Source organism: Crotalus tigris, unplaced genomic scaffold, assembly GCF_016545835.1.
Source record: "Crotalus tigris isolate CLP2741 ecotype Arizona unplaced genomic scaffold, ASM1654583v1 scf7180000017631.5181431, whole genome shotgun sequence".
Classification (NCBI taxonomy): domain Eukaryota; kingdom Metazoa; phylum Chordata; class Lepidosauria; order Squamata; family Viperidae; genus Crotalus; species Crotalus tigris.
The window spans coordinates 1223625-1244301 of NW_024096525.1; the positions used below are offsets into that span (position 1 = coordinate 1223625).

The following is a 20677-nucleotide window of genomic DNA, read 5'->3' on the forward strand; positions in this document are numbered from 1 at the left end:
AAGTGACGGGAGGAAGTTGTCTGGTTCCAAGTATTTAGTTATAAATATCTCTCATAACTATCTAACATAACTTGTCAGTGTCATAATTTCAAGCATTTGCTGAATAAGTGAATGTTAAACAAATACTACCTGTATAAGCATTCTTTCGTGTAGGAGACCGAAGATGTCAAATGAGCATCATATATATTCACATTCAAAAAGGAATAACAAAAAAGAATTACCTTTAATAATTTAGTAAAGTTACCAATTTTCATTTTTCTTTCTTTCTAAAAATGCCATCTGAAGCTACTTACTCTTCCCTTAAAATAGGTGTGCTCTCCTTTAATGTTTTCATTAACAGTTTATCAATAGTAACATCTATGCTGTGATCTACTTCTACTGGGATCCTAAAACTAAGGAATGGAAGAAATAAAAAGTTTATGGGCATATTCTTTTTGGAGTTGGTGGTGCAGACTTGGCATAAATAATTTTGAAGATTTACTCCCATACATAATAATTAACAGCACTGTAAACATGAAACAGTTCCATGAAACAGGATTCCCACATGTAGATTTAAAAATATAGGTTTCCAGTTGACAATTTATACTGCTATTAAATACTGCAAATATCAGTACTTAACAGCTGCCATTATTTAATGAAGTTACTTTTTAAGCTTCTCAACAAAAGAATCCCTAATAAGTTATCCAAATTTAGAAATATATTTCAGGGCATAAATAATGAATATCTATTTTGAAAATTATGTATCTACTCTTAAGATTTCAAATGTATTTATGGTTCTTTGCAAATCCCCCCCCTCCATTTTATTATCTCTTTTACAAAAACGCCAATGTTTGTTTGATATAATTTTAATTCTTCAAAACAATTAAAAATTAAATCCTGTCTTACTTTCAAAGACGGACATTTGAATCAGTTTTAAATTTTAAAGAGAAATACAAATTAAAAACATAATCAGATATTTGCTTAATATCACATTTATAGAAAGCTATGGTACCCATCAGCGAACCCAGGTCGTGTACTCAAAGTCTACCTGAACAAATATATAATTGCTTGTTGACAAAAGGATAACCGGCAAGGATCCAACTTTTCTGCCTAGATACTAATTAGTAAGATGGGGGGGGGAGGACGTAAATTAAACAAACAAACAAATAAATAAATATTAAAGCCTGATAACATCCCTTGAGAAATATCTGTCTATGAATCAGGCCCAAGTCAATACTTATTTTAGAATTTAAAAAGAGTTAAATCTTGATGGGTACAATGTGAATTATCTAATGCCAAGAATGGGGAAATGCTTACAAAATGGATAATTTTAGAGGCAATCTTAACTATAGGTTTTTGTTTTAATGAGAATGTCTTCTAATGGAATATATCCTCAAGATACCCTGAAGGAACCCAAATTTGAGCTTAACTGCAGGCTTTACTACTTAGTACTCTGAGGGGAAAAACACAGCTGAAAGTACTTTTTATTAACTGTGGCAGAAAGAAATGCAACTAGAAACAGAGGATTCATTACAGTCAGTTCACCAGAAAGCCTTATCTAAGTTTTCAAACTTCATTCACATAGCATTCCTCACATTTTCTCTTCTATTTAGAGGAAATATCAAAATGACAGTGACAGGTCGAGGGAAGTTAAAAGAAAAAAAAATCTGTTTAAAATTTTCAGAAAGTTAATCCAAATGCTGTAGCTTTGTTTTGCAAGGGCAGTGATAAAATATGCATCGTATTAAAAAGAGCCTCCTTGATAAACTAACACCAAAGAAAGTTACAGTATATAGCTTTTTCTAACCGCTGCATAATATATATCAGTTTGTAGGATATTCACAGTGAGAAGAATCTAAAAGAATATTCAGGTCATAAGTTAAGACAAAACACTGCGATTCCAGCCTCCATCTTTTGATAATGATGCATCAAAGTCTTTTTCATATGAGTGGTTAAAGCACCAGGCTAGAAATTGGGAGACTGTGAGTTCTAGTCTCACCTTAGGCACAAAGCCAACTGGTGACCTTGGGTCAGTCACTCTCAGTCCTCGATGAAGAGAGAAGCAAACCACTTCCAAAATATTGCTAAGAAAACTGAGTGAGTAGTTCAGGAAGTCCCTAGGAGTCAACACTGACTTGAAGGCACCAAAAAACAAAGCAAAACAAAATCCTCATTAAGGAAAAACACAGAACAAGACTGCATCTCGCTCCCACACCTGAATTGATATAGTCCTGTTGGCTTTATCTTGCAGTATCAAAATGTTAGGTGCAGAGGAAAACCAAACACATGTTTTTTTGGGGAAAGGTATGCAGATGTTGGGTCAAATATAACTCTAACCCTAACTAACCTTAGCCTGACTTTGAGGCTTTAGCTTCAGGTCAGATTTAATTTTACAAATTATTATCATGGGATAATTACATCGGAATCTGTCCAGCTATCGTTAAGTGAAGCAAAAACATTGGAAAACTCTTCCCCCAAAAGGTGTTTCAGAATTTTTATACAGATTAAATAAGAGAAATATTTGCACACATCATTGCAACAGAGACAATGTTGAGAGTAAGACTACTCTCAGGAGAGTTAATCTAGAAACCATAAGCAATGGAGGGCTTTAGCAAAAGGTTGTTTGCAAAAGATTGGGGAGAATCTCCCCCATCTCCAGAGCGGAGCAATTTGAGAGGAATGGATTTCAAGAGAGTAAGCTGTTTGTTCTTCTACACCAGTGGTTCTCAACCTTTTTAATGCCACAACCCCAACCGGTCGTAAGTCGAGGACTACCCAACCGGTCATAAGTCAAGGACTACCCAACCAGTCGTATGTCGAAGACTTTCCCTGCCTGGGAGCGCCGCACATGTGTGGTGCCGCCCCCTGCGCCGGCCGAGGCATAGGTGGCAAGCGGCAGAGACGGAGCAGGCTGACCACCGGCTGGGCCACCAGCTGGCCCAGCCCAAGGGAGGTAAGGCACCCGCTGGGCCCCACGCACGCCAGCAACCCTCCCTGTGCCCGCCGGCCTCCCACCTCCCACCCCTGGCCCTCTTTTACTTACATTTTTAGTAGTTGCTCAGCAGGGAGGGGTGGAAACTTCCAGACAGCTCACCTTTGCTGCAGACAACTTGCAGCACCGTTTGCAGAATAGGACTTTTGGCAGGCTCAGCAGGGCAGAGATAGCCTGGACAATTCCTATTGGCTTTTGAAAGCCAATAGAATTAGACTCTATTCAAGAGAGTCTATTCTATTGGCTTTCAAAAGCCAATAGAATAAAAGGGAGTAGCACAGCTAAGGGGAAAAAAATGTCGGACTGTGTTGTTTGGCGACCCCCGTGAAATGGTCATTCAATCCCAAATGGGGTCCCGACCCACAGGTTGAGAACCACTGTTCTACACAATGAAAATAATGTGATCATGTTGGCACTGGGAAAAAAAGTCAGGCAAAGGAGAGATTGCCTACAGAAAGTGCTTGCTTTTTCTCCCTACCCATCTCTCAGAGCAGAGAGATTGGAGAGAAAGAGATTTCAAGAGAGTACTAGTAAGCTGTTTGCATAGCATGTCCATTGCTCCTAGTCTCAGGTTGTTGGCACAATCACATTCCTTTCAATGAGTAGAAAGGCAACAGCTTACTTTCTTGCAACTCTGCCCTCCAATCTCTCTGTTCTGCAAGGGAGAAAAAGAAAAAAAACCTCAAAGTCAGACACAGGACATGTGTTGACTGAAATGGTGATCACATGACCAAGGGATGCTGCAAATATTGTAAATTGTGGTAAAGGGCCTGTAATGTTATTTTTTCAGCACCCTCATAACTTTAAGCAGTTACTGAACCAGTGGTCAGGAAATGAGGACCACCTTTAATCCTCATTTAGCGATCATTCACAGTTACAATGGATGATGAAAAACTTTCCTATCAATCCTCACATTTACAATCTCTGCAGGTCTGCGAAGAAAAGTAAAACTAAAGTAAGATCAGCACAATTGTGGTTGTACTTAATAGCCTTACTTAACAACCAAGTTGCAGGTACCGATTGTTAACGAGGTCTATCAGTTTTCAGCACTATATTATTTTTGTTCTGAAAGTTGATTTAAAATTTCATAGCTATCCGTTAAATTTGCTTCATAATTCTATTATACTAATGTTTAAATAAATATTGCACAGCAATATGTAATTTCTTTGATTTCATGGAGAACAGACAAGTTCCATGTGGCTGTCAGAGACAATGTTCTGAGGCACCCAAAGAAAGGACGTAATACACCCAGGCATCTCTTGTACTTCAACAAATACAAGACAAATCTAATAACATCTCTTTTCCGGCCCAGTACCCTTCATCACATCCAAATTGCTTTTTGGTTTTACAACCATAGCTTGCAGCGTGTTACCAAGCTCAGTAATATTGCACATTTTCTTTCAGGAAAACAAAAAACAAAAAAAACTCCACCCGTCAACTATGTGTCACTTGGCTTTTCAGAAACAGGATCATCTCTTGAACTCATCCTGTATGGGATGGTGTTTCAGAAAAGCAGTTTTGTCTCTGAACAAAAAATGGAAATGGGTGAGGGAGAGGCTCACATCCTTTAAAATCTCTAAAAGCTTTAAGCACATTTGCTCATCTATAAAAACCAGACTTCAGTAAAACCTTAGACATATTTACTGGTATGATGTAGGTTTTTTTTGTTTTTTATGCTTGATAAAGGAGCATAAAACGGCACTGGCCTTGAAAATCCTATCCTGTTCTTTTTTCTGGCAGTTGCAACATTCACGTAATTTTTTTTTAAAATGAGGATACAAGTAGTCTTTGACTTACAACGGTTCATTTAGTGACCATTCCAAGTAACAACAGCATTGAAAAAAAGTGATCTATGATCATTTTTCACACTTAACAACTGTTGCAGCATCCCCTTGGTCACATATCAAAATTCAGATACTTGGCAACTGACTCATATTTATGACAGTTGCAGCGTGTTGGGTTTATGTCACCACCTTTTGTGACCTTCCGATAAGCTAAAATCACTGGGAAAACCAGATTCACTTAATAACCGTGTTACTAACTTAACAACTGCAGTGATTCACTTGGCAAGAAAGGTCGTAAAATGGAGCGAAATTCACTTAACAAATGTCTCGCTTAGCAATGCAAATTTTGGGCTCAACTGAGGAGATTGTAAGTACAACTGTATTTATTTTAAAAGAAGAAACGATGAGATTTTTATAGAAGTTACAGCTAGAGTTACTTTATAAACCAGACCATTTCACTAACTGAAAAAGTTCTGTATGTTAACATTTTGCTCAGAAGCCATGATTTCAAGTCATTTGCAGCAATAGACAACAGAGAAGAAAGCTACGTATAGGGAAAGCTTGCTGCTCCTGGACCTGCATTCAACAGAGAATCAAAGTTGTGAGTTCTGCTGGCACCACATGACAGGAAGGACTAGCTTTACTGCCTTCTGCCAAATTTCGGACGATTTCTGTAGAAACTGACAAGCTGATACATGTTGAAAAAAAACATCCTGAGATTTGGCTGCGGAATCTCTTCGTCAGAATAAGGGCCTGAACTCACGAGATTATATTCCAGTTCCTCTCTGTTATGGGACTTGTGCTCATATCCAGTTTGGCCTCCCTGGGAAGAAGAAAAATATAAAAAAAGACTGCCATTCAGTAGCTTTCCAAAAGAAAAATGCTTGCTGATGAAAATGTGTGACCGGGATACACTCTTTTCCTTCCTGTTTCTTGGCTTGAGGTTAAGATTTGAACTTGCATTCAAAATTCCCCCTCTCCTGGTTTGTTAAATAAGCATTTCGTGAGTTTCCCAGTTGATTATAAAGGGAATAGTGATATGATACCAGGTAGGGTCTTGGAAGTAAAGTCAACAAGTATCAGCTTGCCCAGGTAGATCAGACAGGAAATATGACCAGCTGAGCTAATTCTAATTTACTGTAAAGCTAGATTAACAGAATCTTGAATATCTGAAAGTACAAATCTTCCACCTTCTCTTTTACAACCGGAGAAGCTAAAGAGGGTCCTTTCTGCGCCTGATTCTCCATCCTTTATGCAATTGTGGGTTATGCCATCTCTTATCTGATCCATCCCTAGGCAGCATTTTTTTGCCCTGTGTCTCAAGAGCTTTCTCACTTCCCATTACAACATGCGACAAATGAAGGGGAATGAAAAAGCAGGTGTCCAAACTGAACCAGTTTATTAAGAACATTTTTAAAGCCCTACTTTTGAATCTACATTCTCAAACATCATCACGAAGTATCTTCCCAGTTGCTTAATTTCCTTTTTCTAATTGTGTGTCTGTAATTATTTTATCAAATAACATTTAATTATGGGATTTCTGTTTACAGTAAATAAAATTTGTAATAGTATAGAAAATCTCCAGGCATATTTATTAAACTGGTAAGCTTCTCAGAATAAAAAAATGGTTTTATATAATTAAGCTTTAATGTTTATGACAATATAAGCAAGCACATTAAACACAAACAAATTCTGCTGATGTTTTGCTAGAGTTCCCTTGCCTTCTTTGACATCAGGACTACAGAAAACCCAATTAGATAGATTTGATGTTATTGAAATGGCTAGTATATATTATTTTGTAAAAGTAAAAAGTTGAGGTTTGAAGTTGATACTCTACTGATGATTAGGGGATTGGAGGCTAACGCATATAAGGAATGGCTGCTAGAATTGGGTATGTCTAGTTTAAAGAAGAGAAGGACGAGGGGGGACATGATAGCAGTGTTCCAATATCTCAGGGGCTGCCCCAAAGAAGAGGGAGTCAAGCTATTTTCCAAAGCGCCTGAAGGCAGGACAAGAAGCAACGGGTGGAAACTAATCAAGGAGAGAAGCAACCTAGAACTAAGGAGAAATTTCCTGACAGTGAGAACAATTCACCAGTGGAACAACCTGCCTCCAGAAGCGGTGAATGCTCCAACCCTGGAAGTTTTTAAGAAGAGACTGAACAGCCATTTGTCCGAAATGTATAGGGTTTCCTGCCTGAGCAGGGGGTTAGACTTGATGACCTCCAAGGTCCCTTCCAACTTTACTATTACTACTATTATTACTATTACTATTATTATTATTGTTGTTGTACCAAAGGAATTCAGAAGTCAATGCCTTTTTTCCCCTTTTTTCTCCCTCATCTCACTTCTCTGCTCCTTTTCCCTTTCCCATCTTTTCCGCTATTTACTTTGTATTTCGATTGAATTGTATATTATAAACTAATAAAACTTTTGAATATATAAAAAAAAGAAAACCCAAGCAAACAAGAACTCAAGCACAAATCTTTTTTAGATACATCAGACAACTTAACACATTTCTCCTAACACTCCTGTCGGGGAAAAAAGCCAGCATTTCACTTTAGTATCTGTCAGACATTAACTCTGAAGGTTTCAGAGTGAAACAGGGATTGCTGGAATGAAATAGACCATTGATGTTTTCTTTTATGGGTATATAAAACTGGGTGTGGGGGAGAAAAAAATATAATGTCCCAAAGGCTATAATTTTGGTTTCTCTTTAAGTTGTTCATAGCAGAAAATGGAGATGTACATTAGCCATTTCAGGCAAGAAATATAAAGTCAGCGCAGCTAAGGATAGCATGCAGTGTGTGTGTGTGTGTGTGTGTGTGTGTGTGTGTGTGTGCACATACACACATATGTACGTTGCCTAACAGCAGACTTTTGTCCTAGTGCTTTACAGTAGAGAAAATGTCTTATAATCTATAGTGGATTCTGTGATCATTTCTTATCAGGCCACAGTCTAAACCAGTGGTTCTCAACCTATGGGTCGCGACCCCATTTGGGGTCAATCGACCATTTTTCGGGGGTTGCCAAAGAAGGCGATCCGCCATTTTCTCCCCTCAGGGGGCGCCGCCGCGCATGCGCAGAACGTTTGTGTGACGGGGGTCGCCGTCACACAAACGTTGAGAACCACTGGTCTAAACAGATTGAATTGATTCTAAGAGGAATAGCAGTAATATTTATGTTGAGGTTATATGGATCTATCAAATCCAGTGATTCATTTCACTCCTGAACCATATTTTTTTTCTTTATTATCCAATTTCTCTTTATTAAAACAAAATGTCCACCTGGCTCTAAAATTGTATTTCTGGAATAGGATTCTCCAATAGTTTAGAAAAAAAATTTCCTGTATTTCCTTTTTGTGGTTTTCAACCTCTTATATGAGACACAGTGATGAAATTGCTTCTTGTGTATTAATTCATGCAGCTTATATATTTCCAAAATAAAATTAAACCCCAAAATGCAATCTGATGTTGTCATTACTATCCAATTTAACAGAATGACTCTAGGAGTGACTTTTCCCCAAGACTACGGTATATTCTTTTCCAAATAGCATTCCTATCTGAATCTTGCATTTATTGGAAAAGCTCCTCCCTCAAGCCAGCCATGGCCATTTCAGCATTTTATTATGCAAGCATTTTGAGGTGTCTGTCCCCCCCCCCTTAAACAATGATACCCAAAGGGCTAAACAGAGTAGAGAATTCTTATTTCTGCTTCAAACAGAAATCACACTGACCTCCGAAAAAATACCCAGAATATATCTTTTATTATGTGAACCTGGGGTTTTAGCACAATCAGCAACTTATTACCATAAGTAACACAGCGATATTTGTACATTTTTGCGGGGTTCGTTTGCAAAAGAATTTCCCCAAAGAATGCAGGAGGTAAACTGCTTTTTAAATAAAGTGACAAATGTACTGTAAAGCCTCAAAACCTTTCCTTTACCATCTGCTGCCAGAACTGGGTTGTAAAGAAAACTAAGTTATTCTAGCAGGCCCTGTGAAGTTTGACATCCCGGCAAAATCTGCCCAGAGTTATCTTGAGATCAGATGGGCAGCCTATAAATTATAAGTAAATAAATTAAATTAATTAAATAAATATGTGAGGAAGAGACAGTCCTCTAGAACGCATGAAGTGTTTACAGAGGCCAGCTAAGGATAGGTATTCACAACAAATGAGGCAGACCTGAGCTCTGGCAGAGGATAAAGCTCAAGTAAAAAAAGTACAGCTTGAATTAACACTCATTTTAGGATTTATTGTCCCAGCTCCTGTTTTTGCTCAAGTAAAGTTTTAAGAAACCTTGAGGAGCCATAGGATTCCTTTGCTCAGCATCGTCTTGATGCTCCAGGTGACCCTTTTTCTCAAATGTTTAGAAACCCTATCAGGTGATTGAATGGCTACATCCTCCATCCGGGAGAGGTTTATGGCTTCCTTAAAATAGAGGAAATGGAGTTGGGCATTCCCCCTGAAGGGAAATAAGCTGAGGTTCATCATACTCTGTCAGAGACATGCTTGGCTCCCTGACTTTGGGACCCCTAGGGATACAATAACAAGTAGTAAAAGTAAAGGTAAAGTTTCTCCTTTCCAGTCCCATCTGACTCTAGGGAGCAATGCTGATCTCCATTTCCTAGCGGAGGGAGCCACTGTTGTCCAAAAATATTTCTATGGTCATGTTGCCAGCATGACTATACACAAAGGCATAGGGAATGCTGTTACCTTCCCACCGAAGTGGTACCTATTTATCTACTCATATTGGCATGCTTTCGAACTGCTAGATGGGCAGGAGCTGGGACAAGTAACGGGAGCTCACCCTGTCAGGGAGCGCTTGGGTCATGAATCCGGGCTGTCAGCTTTCCAGATGATAAGTTCAGTGTATTTAACCGCTGAGCCATTACAGTAACATACAAGTAGCATGTCAACAAAACTGCACTTGGGAGCTTCCCCCCCCCAGGTGCAAGGATCGCTGCATCATATTATTAAATTGGGTTAAGTTGATAAGTAGAAATACTAGTTACGGCTAGTGGCTAAATGGCTAAAATGTGGCAGCTAAGTCTCTCTGGTTAAAAAATATGCCCACAAGCATGATGAATTCACTGGATTTTGGGATTTCATCCATTTATGAAGTAGATAGAACAGAAAGGAATTCTAGAACTTTGGAAATTTATCTTCCAAAAGCACATTCCAGGACAATGCTGTATGACTGATGGTGGCAAGGATCACTCAAAGGGCAGAGAAGATTGATTATCTAGAACAGGGGTTCCCAACTGGGGGTGCGAGACAATATTCCAGGGGGTGCGAAAACTTGGGTTTTCAAAATGATAGTGTATATGCATAATTCACTACCGTTATTTTGAATTTTTGTAAGGGGTGCGAGAATATATCAGAAGCTTTCTAGGGGTGCAGCAGGGTATAGAAAAGGTTGGGAGCCGCTGATCTAGAAGCCCCCCACACCTCTTGTACAAAGGAGGGAAAAAAATATAACAAAAAATGTAACTTTTCAGTAACTTAAACATGCGAATACAATACTATCTTCACTTTCACATATTAGCTTCCATTTTGTGCATAAAAATGGATAAAAATGATTTATTCAAACCATAATTGGGTACTAAATGAAGAGAGCAAAGAAATGTCAATGAAATATATTATTAACTATTCATTTGGATAAAGATCGAGATCCCAAAGCTTATTCTTGCAATGTTAAAATATTACATGAAAGAGTATAATTTCTTTACCTGGAAAGAATTCATCCAGCGAAGAGAAGGAGGCAACGAAGCATTACTCTGAGACAGTATCAATAGAAGTTCCAAACAGGTTTTTGACGGAAATGTAAGAGAAGAGACTCCAATATCTTCTCGCCATGCATCAACAAGACTGGAATGAAATAAGAATTCTGTTACCTGTGAATGTAATATGCAGGGATTTTAAACTTTCAATAAGTGAAAAACAAATAAACTTTGCTTATAAGCAGGTTCAGCTACACAGAAATGGAGCAATGGATAGTGTTATAATCTTATTCAATTACCTAAGCAGTTGGTATGTGATCATGAATGCCTAATGAGATATTTCTGTATTCCATTTACAGTAGCAGCCAGTTAAATACACTGAAGACTCTTAAGACATATCAGAAGATGTTACTCCTGGCATTCCCAGTGCAATCCTGGTTTCTGCCATGATCCTTGCTCCATCTGTTCTTTTATACAAAAATATAGAACCTAGCATTCTGCAAAGCCAAGCACATGCATGGGATATCTTTATTTACAAGGATGCTCCTTGAACTCACAATTTTCTTAGAAAATAAAAAAAAAATGGGTATCTATTCCACTTGCTTCAGAATGATCCTATCTATCCAGACAAATGTACCCAAAAACAAAACAAAAAGCAAAACAAAACAGAAACCCAGGGCTCAAACAGAACATAGTACATGACAAGTAATTTTTTAGGAAGGCCCATTATGCATTCCCAAATGTTGGTGGGAGTCATGCGGTATATAAATTATTATGTATGGTCATATAATCAATCAGATGTTTAGACTGGATTTGACATTTTTTTTAATCTACCTATCAAGTCCTTCCCGAGGACCTAATGATAGGCAGACGCTGTTGTTTGATGGGATTAAAATACCATTGCAGGATGTAAACTTTTCCCAGTGAGGATGCCTTTTGCAATACACTTAAGTGATTTTGTTAATGCTGATGGTGTTCAAGTGGTGCTCCAGAGATTGCACTCAAGGCACCTACTACTAGTGATACTTATCTTTGTTTTTGTTGTTGTTTTGGAACAGTTGTTCTACTTCTATTTGTAAGTCTTTATTCTTTGTAATTTTCTCCACTGTTTTGCTGTCTTCAGATATTGAATGTCCATCATCCAGACTTTCTTTGGCTTTCTTATCAACAATTGTTAAGTCTGGGATATTGTGTAGCAGACGTTTGTCTCTTTGAATTCTAAACTCCAAGAGCATTTTGGTTTCTTAATTTTATATTACTTTATCTATGTTATGGTTGCGCCAGTTCTTGCTTGCAGGCAAGTGGTACTTTCTTGCAGATATTCCAGTGCACCATTGTTGCTACTTTGTCATGCCATTGCTTGTACTTAGTCTGTGTGTTTTTCTTGCAGCAACTAATTAGGTAGTTCATTGTGCCTTCTTTGTGCAGAGGGAACATTTGCTGTCTGTTACTGTCTTCTCAATTCTGGTTTTGCATACATTTCTTTTTAAGGCTTGGTCTTGTGCAGAATTGGTCCTTTTGTCTCTTCTCATATTTAAGCGATTGTCCACTAGGATTCCAAGATCCCTCTCACAGTTACTACTATTGAGCAAGGTACCACCTATACTGTACCTGTGCATTTGATTTTTCTTGCCTAAATGTAGAACCTTACTTTTTTCACCATTGAATTTTATTTTGTTAGACAGTGCCCAATATTCAAGTCTGTCAAGATCCTTCTGTATTTTAAGTTTCTCTTCTGGAGTGTTGGCTATTCCTGCAAATTTGATGAGTTCCCCATCTATCCCCTCATCCAAATCATTGATGAAGATGTGGAAGAGCACTGGGCCCAGAACAGAGCCTTGGGGCACACCACTACACACTTCCCTCCATGTAGATGCAGTTCCATTGAGGACCACCACACTGAGTATGGCCAGTCAGCCAGCTACAAATCCATCTGGTGGTGATGCTATTTTTCTATCTTATCAAGTCGTAGGTTGTGGCCTACTTTAACAAATGCTTTACTGAAGTCCAAGTAAATTATATCCACAACATTCCTCTGGTCCACTAATTTTGTCACCTTGTCAAAGAATGCAGTAAGATTTGTCTGGCATGATCTGCTTTTGACAAACCCATGTTGGCTTTTGGTTATGGCTTTGTTTGCCTCTAGGTGTTCACTGATTCGTTGTTTGATTATCTTTTCTAGAATCTTCCGAGGTATTTAGGTCAAGCTGATAGATCTGTAGTTTCCTGGATCCATTCCCCCCCCCTTTTAAAGATGGGAACTATATCAGCTCTTTTCCAGTCCTCTAGTAGTTCCCCAGTGCTCCAGGATCTTTGGAAGATATAGTTCAGTGGTTCTGAGATCACATCTGCAAGTTCCTTCAGAAACTTGGGGTGTAATCCATCTGGTCCTGGTGATTTGAACTCATCTAAGGTGGACAGGTGCTCACTTACCATTTGCTTGTGTTTCTAATCTGTTTTTTACAGTACTGTTTTTGATAGGTTGGACTGTTTTTCCCTTTGTGTAAAGACAGTTCCAAAAAACAAATTAAGTAGTTCTGCTTGTCACCTTCTTGCCACTTTCTCCCACTAATGGACCAATCATTTCCTTAACTTTTTTCTTGTTTTTTACATTTTGAAAGAAGCTTTTGTTTTGTTATTTTTGATTTTTGTCGCAAGCCTTAGTTCATTTTGAGCCTTAGGTTTCCTCACTTCATATTTGCAGCTCAGGCTATTTGCTTATATTCTGCCTTAGTTATTTGCCCCTTTCCACTGTTTATACTTGTCCTTTTTGCCTTTCAATTTTGTTAAAATTCATATGTTAATAAAGGCCCCAAAATACTGGATGGAGAACAGAGCAATAACAAGTGATAAATCTAGAACATAAAAGGGAAGCAAATTAAAGGCGTGTTAGGAAGCGTTTGTCACTATGTGGAACAATGATAGGTTGGTTAAAAGAATGGCACATCTTTATAACCTGTTGGTTTTCATCTAATAGCATTCTTTTGTATTTCAAGCATATAATTATTATGCCATAATTGTGTATAGGATGAAATGCCATAGCTAAGAAGAAACAGCTAGGAACAGAAATCTATGGTTTGGGTTTCAACAAAAAATATTGAGGAGAAGAGAGGAGAGGAGAGTGGTCCAGTTACCTAACTAATTTGAATTTGGATTTCTCTGGTGCCAACCCAAATCTTCATCATTATACTTTTTGCTTGACCAACAGCTTTGATAAAATATGCTGTTGTTCTTGTTATTTTAACCACTGTATCTTAATTCTTGCCAGCTGACAGTGTAAAAATGATGCTTGCTCTGATGGAGTATGCAATAAAAAGCAGCTTCCAAGTATCCTTGAGGTTTACATGAATTTATATGCTGAACTATTTGATTAAAAATACGTTTGTATTCACCATACTTGGGCAACCTATCCTGCACATACAGTCCCTGCAGAGTGACGCATGATGACAAATCTCACTTCTTTCAACAGCAGCTCATTATACAACCTTCTGAAGCATGCACTGATGAATAAAGCCCCATTATGGTGGGATGTCAAGAGATTAAAACTGAAAACGTATCAACACTTCTGCCTCTGTTAAAAATAAGCTAACGCTGACTTTATGAAATTCATCTCCCTTGGAGAAGTGTCTAGCCCAGAGGGGTTGCTAACAATAGTGCAATATTATGAATGTTAATTACTACTACAAAAGAGTGAGCATACTTTCAAACTTTCCAGAAAAGAAATCCAGGCTGGTGGATTTAAACAAACAAGAATCCCCAGGTAAATGGAGGAAGATGGAGAAAATGCCGGACAAGATGGAAGTTCCCCATTTATCCTGCTGGGAAGTTGGAAGTATAAATCAAATTAGATTTTATGAAAGCTTTCCTTATGAAACAGTCCCCACTCCCCCTCCTCTGGGGTTCAGATGACCCCAACCCAGTTGGCAAGAAAAATCTAGTTCTTCCCTCTGGCTTCAAAGTCGGAATGCTAGAGGAACCCTTTGTGTGTGTTTTGTCCTGCACTGTTCAACTGTTTTGATGAGTTGATTATTTTTATTGGTCATCTTTGTTGGCTTTCTTTTTTGTTGCTGTTTTCATATGTAGGTTTCTGTTTTTATGTTTTGTTACTCATCCAGGGTTACTTGATTAAGATGGGAGGGGAGAGGGAAAGTTTGTAAACTAAATAAATAAAATAAAGGAGAATAATAATTAATCATTAATTAATTGATAAATTAAGGAGAAACTTCCCAACAGTGAGGACAATTAACCAGTGGATCAGCTTGCCATCAGAAGTTGTGGGTGCTTCATGACTGGAGGTTTTTAAGAAGAGACTGGACAGTCACTTGACTGAAATGGTATAGGAATCCTGCTTGAGCTGCGGGTTGGACTAGAAAACCTCCATGATCCCTTCCAGAATTATTCTGATTAAATCACTGGGTCAAAATGATAACAGTGCTACCCTTGCATTTCTGAAGAAGATATAAAGCTGATATAAATCATAAAGATATAATTTATATGAAGCTTCTCAAACAGAGAACCTAGAATTAAGGAGAAATTTCTAGTCAGTGATAACAATTCACCAGTGGAACAGCTTGCCTCCAGAAGTTATCGGTGCTCCATCACTGGAAGTTTTAAAGAAGAGATTGGACTTCCATTTGTGCAGAATGGTATAGGATCTGGTTCTTGAGCAGGTGATTGTACTAGAACAGGGGTAGGCAACCTTGGTTCTTTTATGACTGGTGGACTTCAACTCCCAGAATTCCTGAGCCAGCTGGCTCAGGAATTCTGGGAATTGAAGTCCACGAGTCATAAAAGGGCCAAGCTTGCCTACCCCCGGACTAGAAGACCTCTAAGGTCCCTTCCAACTCTTATTCTGTAATAAATATATAATTTTATAAAGGTATAAAATTCGGAACTGCTACAACACTTGGTCTTCTTCTTAGGCAGAGAGAGAGGAAATGAATCTGATAGTCCTTTAAATTGAGTTGAAAGCTAAATTTAGGTACCTGATTTGAGGGTAGACGAAATAAAAAAGTTTTGTTAATATTCAAAGTCAAAGAAAAAGTTCTGAGGGATGTATAAGATTAGTCCCTATTTGGAGAAAATTGAACTGAGTGAATAGTAAGGGAAAGTTTTGAATTAGCTTCAAACATTCTAATGGGGCACTACCTTTAGGAAAATAGGAGCAGCAGCAGCAGAAGGAAATGAGGACACAATGAAACTACACTGAACACTGATTGATACAGACACATCATCTAAATTCAGCCTGTGAAATAGAAAGAAAACTCAGATGGCTGAGTGGAACAGTGGAATAGAACAGAGACCTGGCCTATCCTGAGACAAAATAAGGAAGGACACAGAACCTAATTAAACCTAAGATCACTCATGGATGAACAAAAAGTAGCCCGAGTGAATATATACAATTGATGGCTAACAAACAGCTTAATGGAAAGGCTTACTTTGCAGTATGATGTGATTTATAAATATTACTACATGAAAAGGTCACACCAGAATGAAGACTGTGGTGAGATAATTCCATTCCAGACCAGCACTAGTATATCAAAGAAAAACAGAATGGCTGGAAGGACATGAGTAATGAGATCCAGCAGTCAATAAACTGCTCATTCTAATGGATGAAAGTACTGGAAGGCCAGTGTCTGGAGATAACATTCCTGGGATTAGAAAACATTACAGGTCTCAACCTCTCCCTTCCAAACAGGGAGAAAAATTGTGACAATGCTCAAATTTAAATTAAGTGAAAATTACTGGTCAGAATCTAATCTAATGTTCTGCTTAATGCTATAAGAAGAGAGAGAAAGAGGGGCTAATTAATTTAGCCCTTTCTCTCCAATGATGTAATTTAGCTCCTAATATTTTCTCACTGTCTTTTATTTTGACAGGCGGAAAATATGTATGATTGGCCATTTATTCTTTTTCATCTGCAGCCAAGGGTAAATGGCTTGATCACCTTACAGTCTTTGCAATCTTAATTATTTTTTGAGTAGGGATAATTAGGCAAGTGGTAAGTTTGAATTCTATTGGTGTAACCTGCAACTGAACGATTGTTGGGTAATCAAAAGTAACTCTTTGCTGGTTGGAGTGATGGATGAATAAGAGTGAGTGGGGAAGAGTGATCAACAGTTCACTTAAAAGTGAACGGGCCAAAGACCTATATAAATGTTGTGTGTTAGAATCTAAGCAGATATTGGACATAATGTATTAACTGGGAGAGAGCATGCTTCCTACCATAAGATTTACTGAAATTCTGCTCAGATATCAGTGGTGACTCATCTATTCTGGTTCTGCAGTGTCATGGTCTAAGGGCAGGAATAGTCTTGTCACTTGTCCTTCTAGTGGTATTGATGTTCACCTAAGCACCATGGGAACAGGAGCAGGATTCAGAGATTGTAATTAGATTAAAATTGGTGAGTGAGATCAAGTAAGTCTGTTCCATTTGTTATTCTGATTTCACACTCCTACCTTGTCCAACTCTACCCTAATCTGATGAGCATGAAACCTTCCTAGAACAGCAGAATAATAGGATTCATTCCCAGTAGCCCCAATTTGGACATCACTGTTTATCCCATTAAGAAAGCAGTATAATCAATTGTGAATATTAGCGGGCACTTATGCTGAAATTGGTGGCCCTTTTATTAAATTGCAACCTATTCAATAAACCTCTGTAGTTGTTGAAAGATACTGTATTGCCTGCTGCAGTTATTATGTCCATTGGAGAGTGAGACAAATCCCAAACTGGTTTAGGATTAGCCAGGCCAACAAACCATGGTCCAAGCTGAGCAATGAAATTATTAGGACAAGAGCTGTATTTCAAAACAAGGGTGTCTTCTACTTTTAAATAGAATGTATCAGGTTTACTCCTTTTTGGGTTGGAAAATATTTTTTTTTTTTAGTTTGTCTTTTGTCAGCCATCCAATAAGGTGCTCTTTTCATCAGGATACTAATCTGATTTTCTTGAGAGGCAGTAGTCTTTTCCAAATATAGTATCATATGAACATGCAGGGAAAAAAATCTCAAAGGGCATTCCTTTTTTATTTATTAAATTGTTTTCAAGCAAAAAAAGTTGGTTTTATTAATCTAGAAATAGTGTTAGCATTTTAAGCTATGCTGTCACAATTAAACACTTACCTTGGCAAAATACACTTAAGCAGTCCCAAAAAAGGAAATGTTCTCTTTGATTTCAAATACTCTCTTATCAATTTTCCGCCCCCTACAACAATAGTGATGCCTTGAACTAGCTTTATTTTACCCACCTAAACACAGACAAAAGTTTTTGTCTTTAATAAGAACTTAAAACAAATAATCCCAAATCCCAGTGGGTCTTGTTAAAGTCACCTCATAAAATTTTTACACTCTTGTATGACTTTGGAGAGGGAAATGTTGACCCAGCAGTTTGAGCTCACACTGACTAATGTCGCCTTGGGGAAGAGATTGTCAAAATTCATGTGCTTCACTATTTGAAATGGATATAAAGCAGCCAATTATGATACATCACTGCAAACAGTAGCTAATAACAGATGATTTTTTTCAGACATAATAATCTAGTTTTCAAGTAAACAAAATTATAAAGGCAGCCCGACGATCAGGAATCTTACCTGCTTACCTAATAAAAACCACAATCAAATCAGTATCGTGGTTTTAAATTCTGGGAGGCGCAAATCTGTGTAGTTCTCTTTTTTAGCCCGGTGATAAGATTACAGAAAGCCAAAAGGTCAGCAATTTTATTTAGGGACTGAACTATTAGAAACTGCAGATGGAGAGGGGGAACATTACTATTCTCCCCATCATACAAACTATATTGTGGAGAAACTATTAACTCTAAAGGAGACGGTCTCAGCATCAAAAACTTCTGCAAAATTCTGTAAGATGTTATGGTTAAACTGCTTATGGTACCTATAGCTCTTGTACTATGGTCACCTTTAACATTCTGCACTACTTATACCAGAGATGGCGAACCTTTTAGAGACTGAGTGCCCAAACTGCAACCCAAAACCCACTTATGCATCGTTGGGTGCCATGTGGGTGTGGCTCATTGGCTGGGCGTGGTCCACTGGGTGGGTGCTGTAACGGCAGACTGGATGGGACTAAAAAGTTCAATCAATCAATTCCAATTTTGCAAGATCTTTTTTTTTCCTGCAAGAAGTTGACATTGACTGATTGAACCTTTTTTTTTTTTTGCATATGGCGGTAGAGGCCTAAAGCAAAAAGGTTTTATAAAACCCAGATGAAGGCCTAAAACTGGGGCAACAGCGCACGTGCCCACAGAGAGGGCTCTGAGTGCTGCCTCTGGCACCCGTGCCATAAATTCGCCACCACTGTCCTATACCATTTCACACAAATAGTTGTCCAATCTCTTCTTAAAAACCTCCAGTGTTGGAGTACCCACAACTTCTAGAGGCAAGTCTTCCACTGATTACAGGTAGTCCTCGAGTTACGAGTGTAATGGAGCCTGTCCATTCCACTTGTAACTCAAAAACTCGTAGAGTGAATCTTGTTCGAGGTATGAGATCACTCCCTTGCTCATTAAAACACACGTGACTCGTTAAGCGAACATGAGGTATCTCAGGGTGGGGAAGGCCGTGGAGGGCCTAGTGCTGGAACAGGCCCACAAAGCCTCCCCCACCCACTAAGATACCGCATGTTTCCCCCTCCCTTCCTGCTGCGCCGGACTCACCTGGAAAAGATCTGTCTACTCTCTACCGTGGTTCCTGCTGCCACTCGGATTTGAGACCAGGGAATGCTTCCGCGACACCCTCGCGGCCTGATCCGGGCTCTGGAGGCCTTTTCCAGGTTGCTGCCGCCAGGACTTGAGGTCAGAGAACACTTCCGCAGCCCCCCTGTGGCCCAACTGGGCCTGGAAAAGGCCCCGGAGCCTGGATCCAGCCTCTGGAGGCATATGGAAGAGTCCCTGAACTTCAGTTCTGTTCTCAGGCTTCAAGTACCATGAGATCACACAAGATCAGTAGTGTGAGATCTCACCCCACTGATCTCGTGTGATCTTGCATTACTTTAGGCCTTCATTCTCTGCAAACTCACCAAAGGCCTGGAGCAGCCAAGAAAGCAAAGGATCTCAATCTTCGCAGGTTGGGTATTGAAGGGAAACCCAGGGCGGGGATGGGGAGGGAGGGAATAATCAGGGTGAATGTCTGCGGTCGCTTGTAAGGGCGAACGATTGCCATGGAGCTGCAATATTCGTAACTTCGGGACTTGCTTCTAAGCACTAGGGGGCGCTCATCACATAACTTTGAACGAGTGTTAAGTGAACGCTCATAACTCGGGATTACCTGTAATTGTTCTAACTGTCAAGAAATTTCTCCTTAGTTCTAGATTGATTAGAAGCTTTAGATGGGAAATAAAGTCCCAAATTATTTAGAATTAGAGCAGGGGTCCCCAACCCCAGGCCATGGGCCACTACTGGGCTGTGGCATATTTGGAATTGGGCCATGTGAGTGCATGGCCAGACCGTGTGCACATAGCTCAACTTGCCGAGCCATGGGCTGGCAGGCACTCATGCGCGTGTATTGGCCGGCGGCTCATGCAAGCTGGCACACGTGTGCGTCAGTCCACCACTTGTGCGGCCCAGTTCCCCTCTCCCCCCCCCCCGGGCCAGGCCACCAAGCCCGCAAGGTTGGGGACCGCTGAATTAGAGCATCTGTTTTCTCTTATCTGCTCATCTATTTTGGGATCCATGAAAGGTAATTTTCTAGCCATTTTTCGGCAGAGAACTAGAGAGCTTTCCAGTAGTAACATTCAAACCATGAAATCCTTTCTCCAGGTATGGTAAACTAAGCCCCACATTTAAGGCACTAGAAAAGTCGCTGTTCTCCAAATAGGATGATGACGATTAATCATCTATTTATTTGATTTATATCCTGCCTTTCTAATCAGAAGCACTATGACCACTGACCATTTCAGCTAAGGTTAATGGGAGCAAAACTCCAATACATATAGTCTTTGACTTATGACAACTGAGCCCAGAAATATGGTCATATCTCAGTTCAGTCATTAAACAAGTCACCTTATGAGGAGGCCCAATTTTATGACTTTTTTGTGCTAGTCGTTAAACAAACATTACGGTCATTAAGTGAAGCCATTATACCTAATGGATGTTTATTTGCCAGAAACTGGAAATGGATAAATCAGTCCACTGGAGCTGGTTTGTGATCAATAAAACAACAGGTTATTAATTTTAATGGATCTTGT

General features: G+C 39.0%; 1 protein-coding gene across 3 annotated transcripts in view; it reads right to left on the bottom strand.

Annotated features, from left to right (window-relative positions):
• The window catches only part of UBE3D (ubiquitin protein ligase E3D), a 65657-nt gene that overhangs the window by 12149 nt on the left and 32831 nt on the right, over positions 1–20677 (bottom strand). For 2 of the 3 annotated variants that reach the window (XM_039334453.1, XM_039334451.1), the window contains exons 9-10: positions 10487–10625; positions 5241–5578 (exon numbers count right to left, since the gene is read on the bottom strand). In XM_039334453.1, coding sequence (XP_039190387.1) covers positions 5396–5578; positions 10487–10625 — 322 coding nt within the window. In that variant the 3' untranslated portion in view covers positions 5241–5395. Of the gene's footprint in view, positions 1–5240; positions 5579–10486; positions 10626–20677 lie in introns of those variants that run through there. The other variant, XM_039334452.1, reaches the window with a different exon arrangement.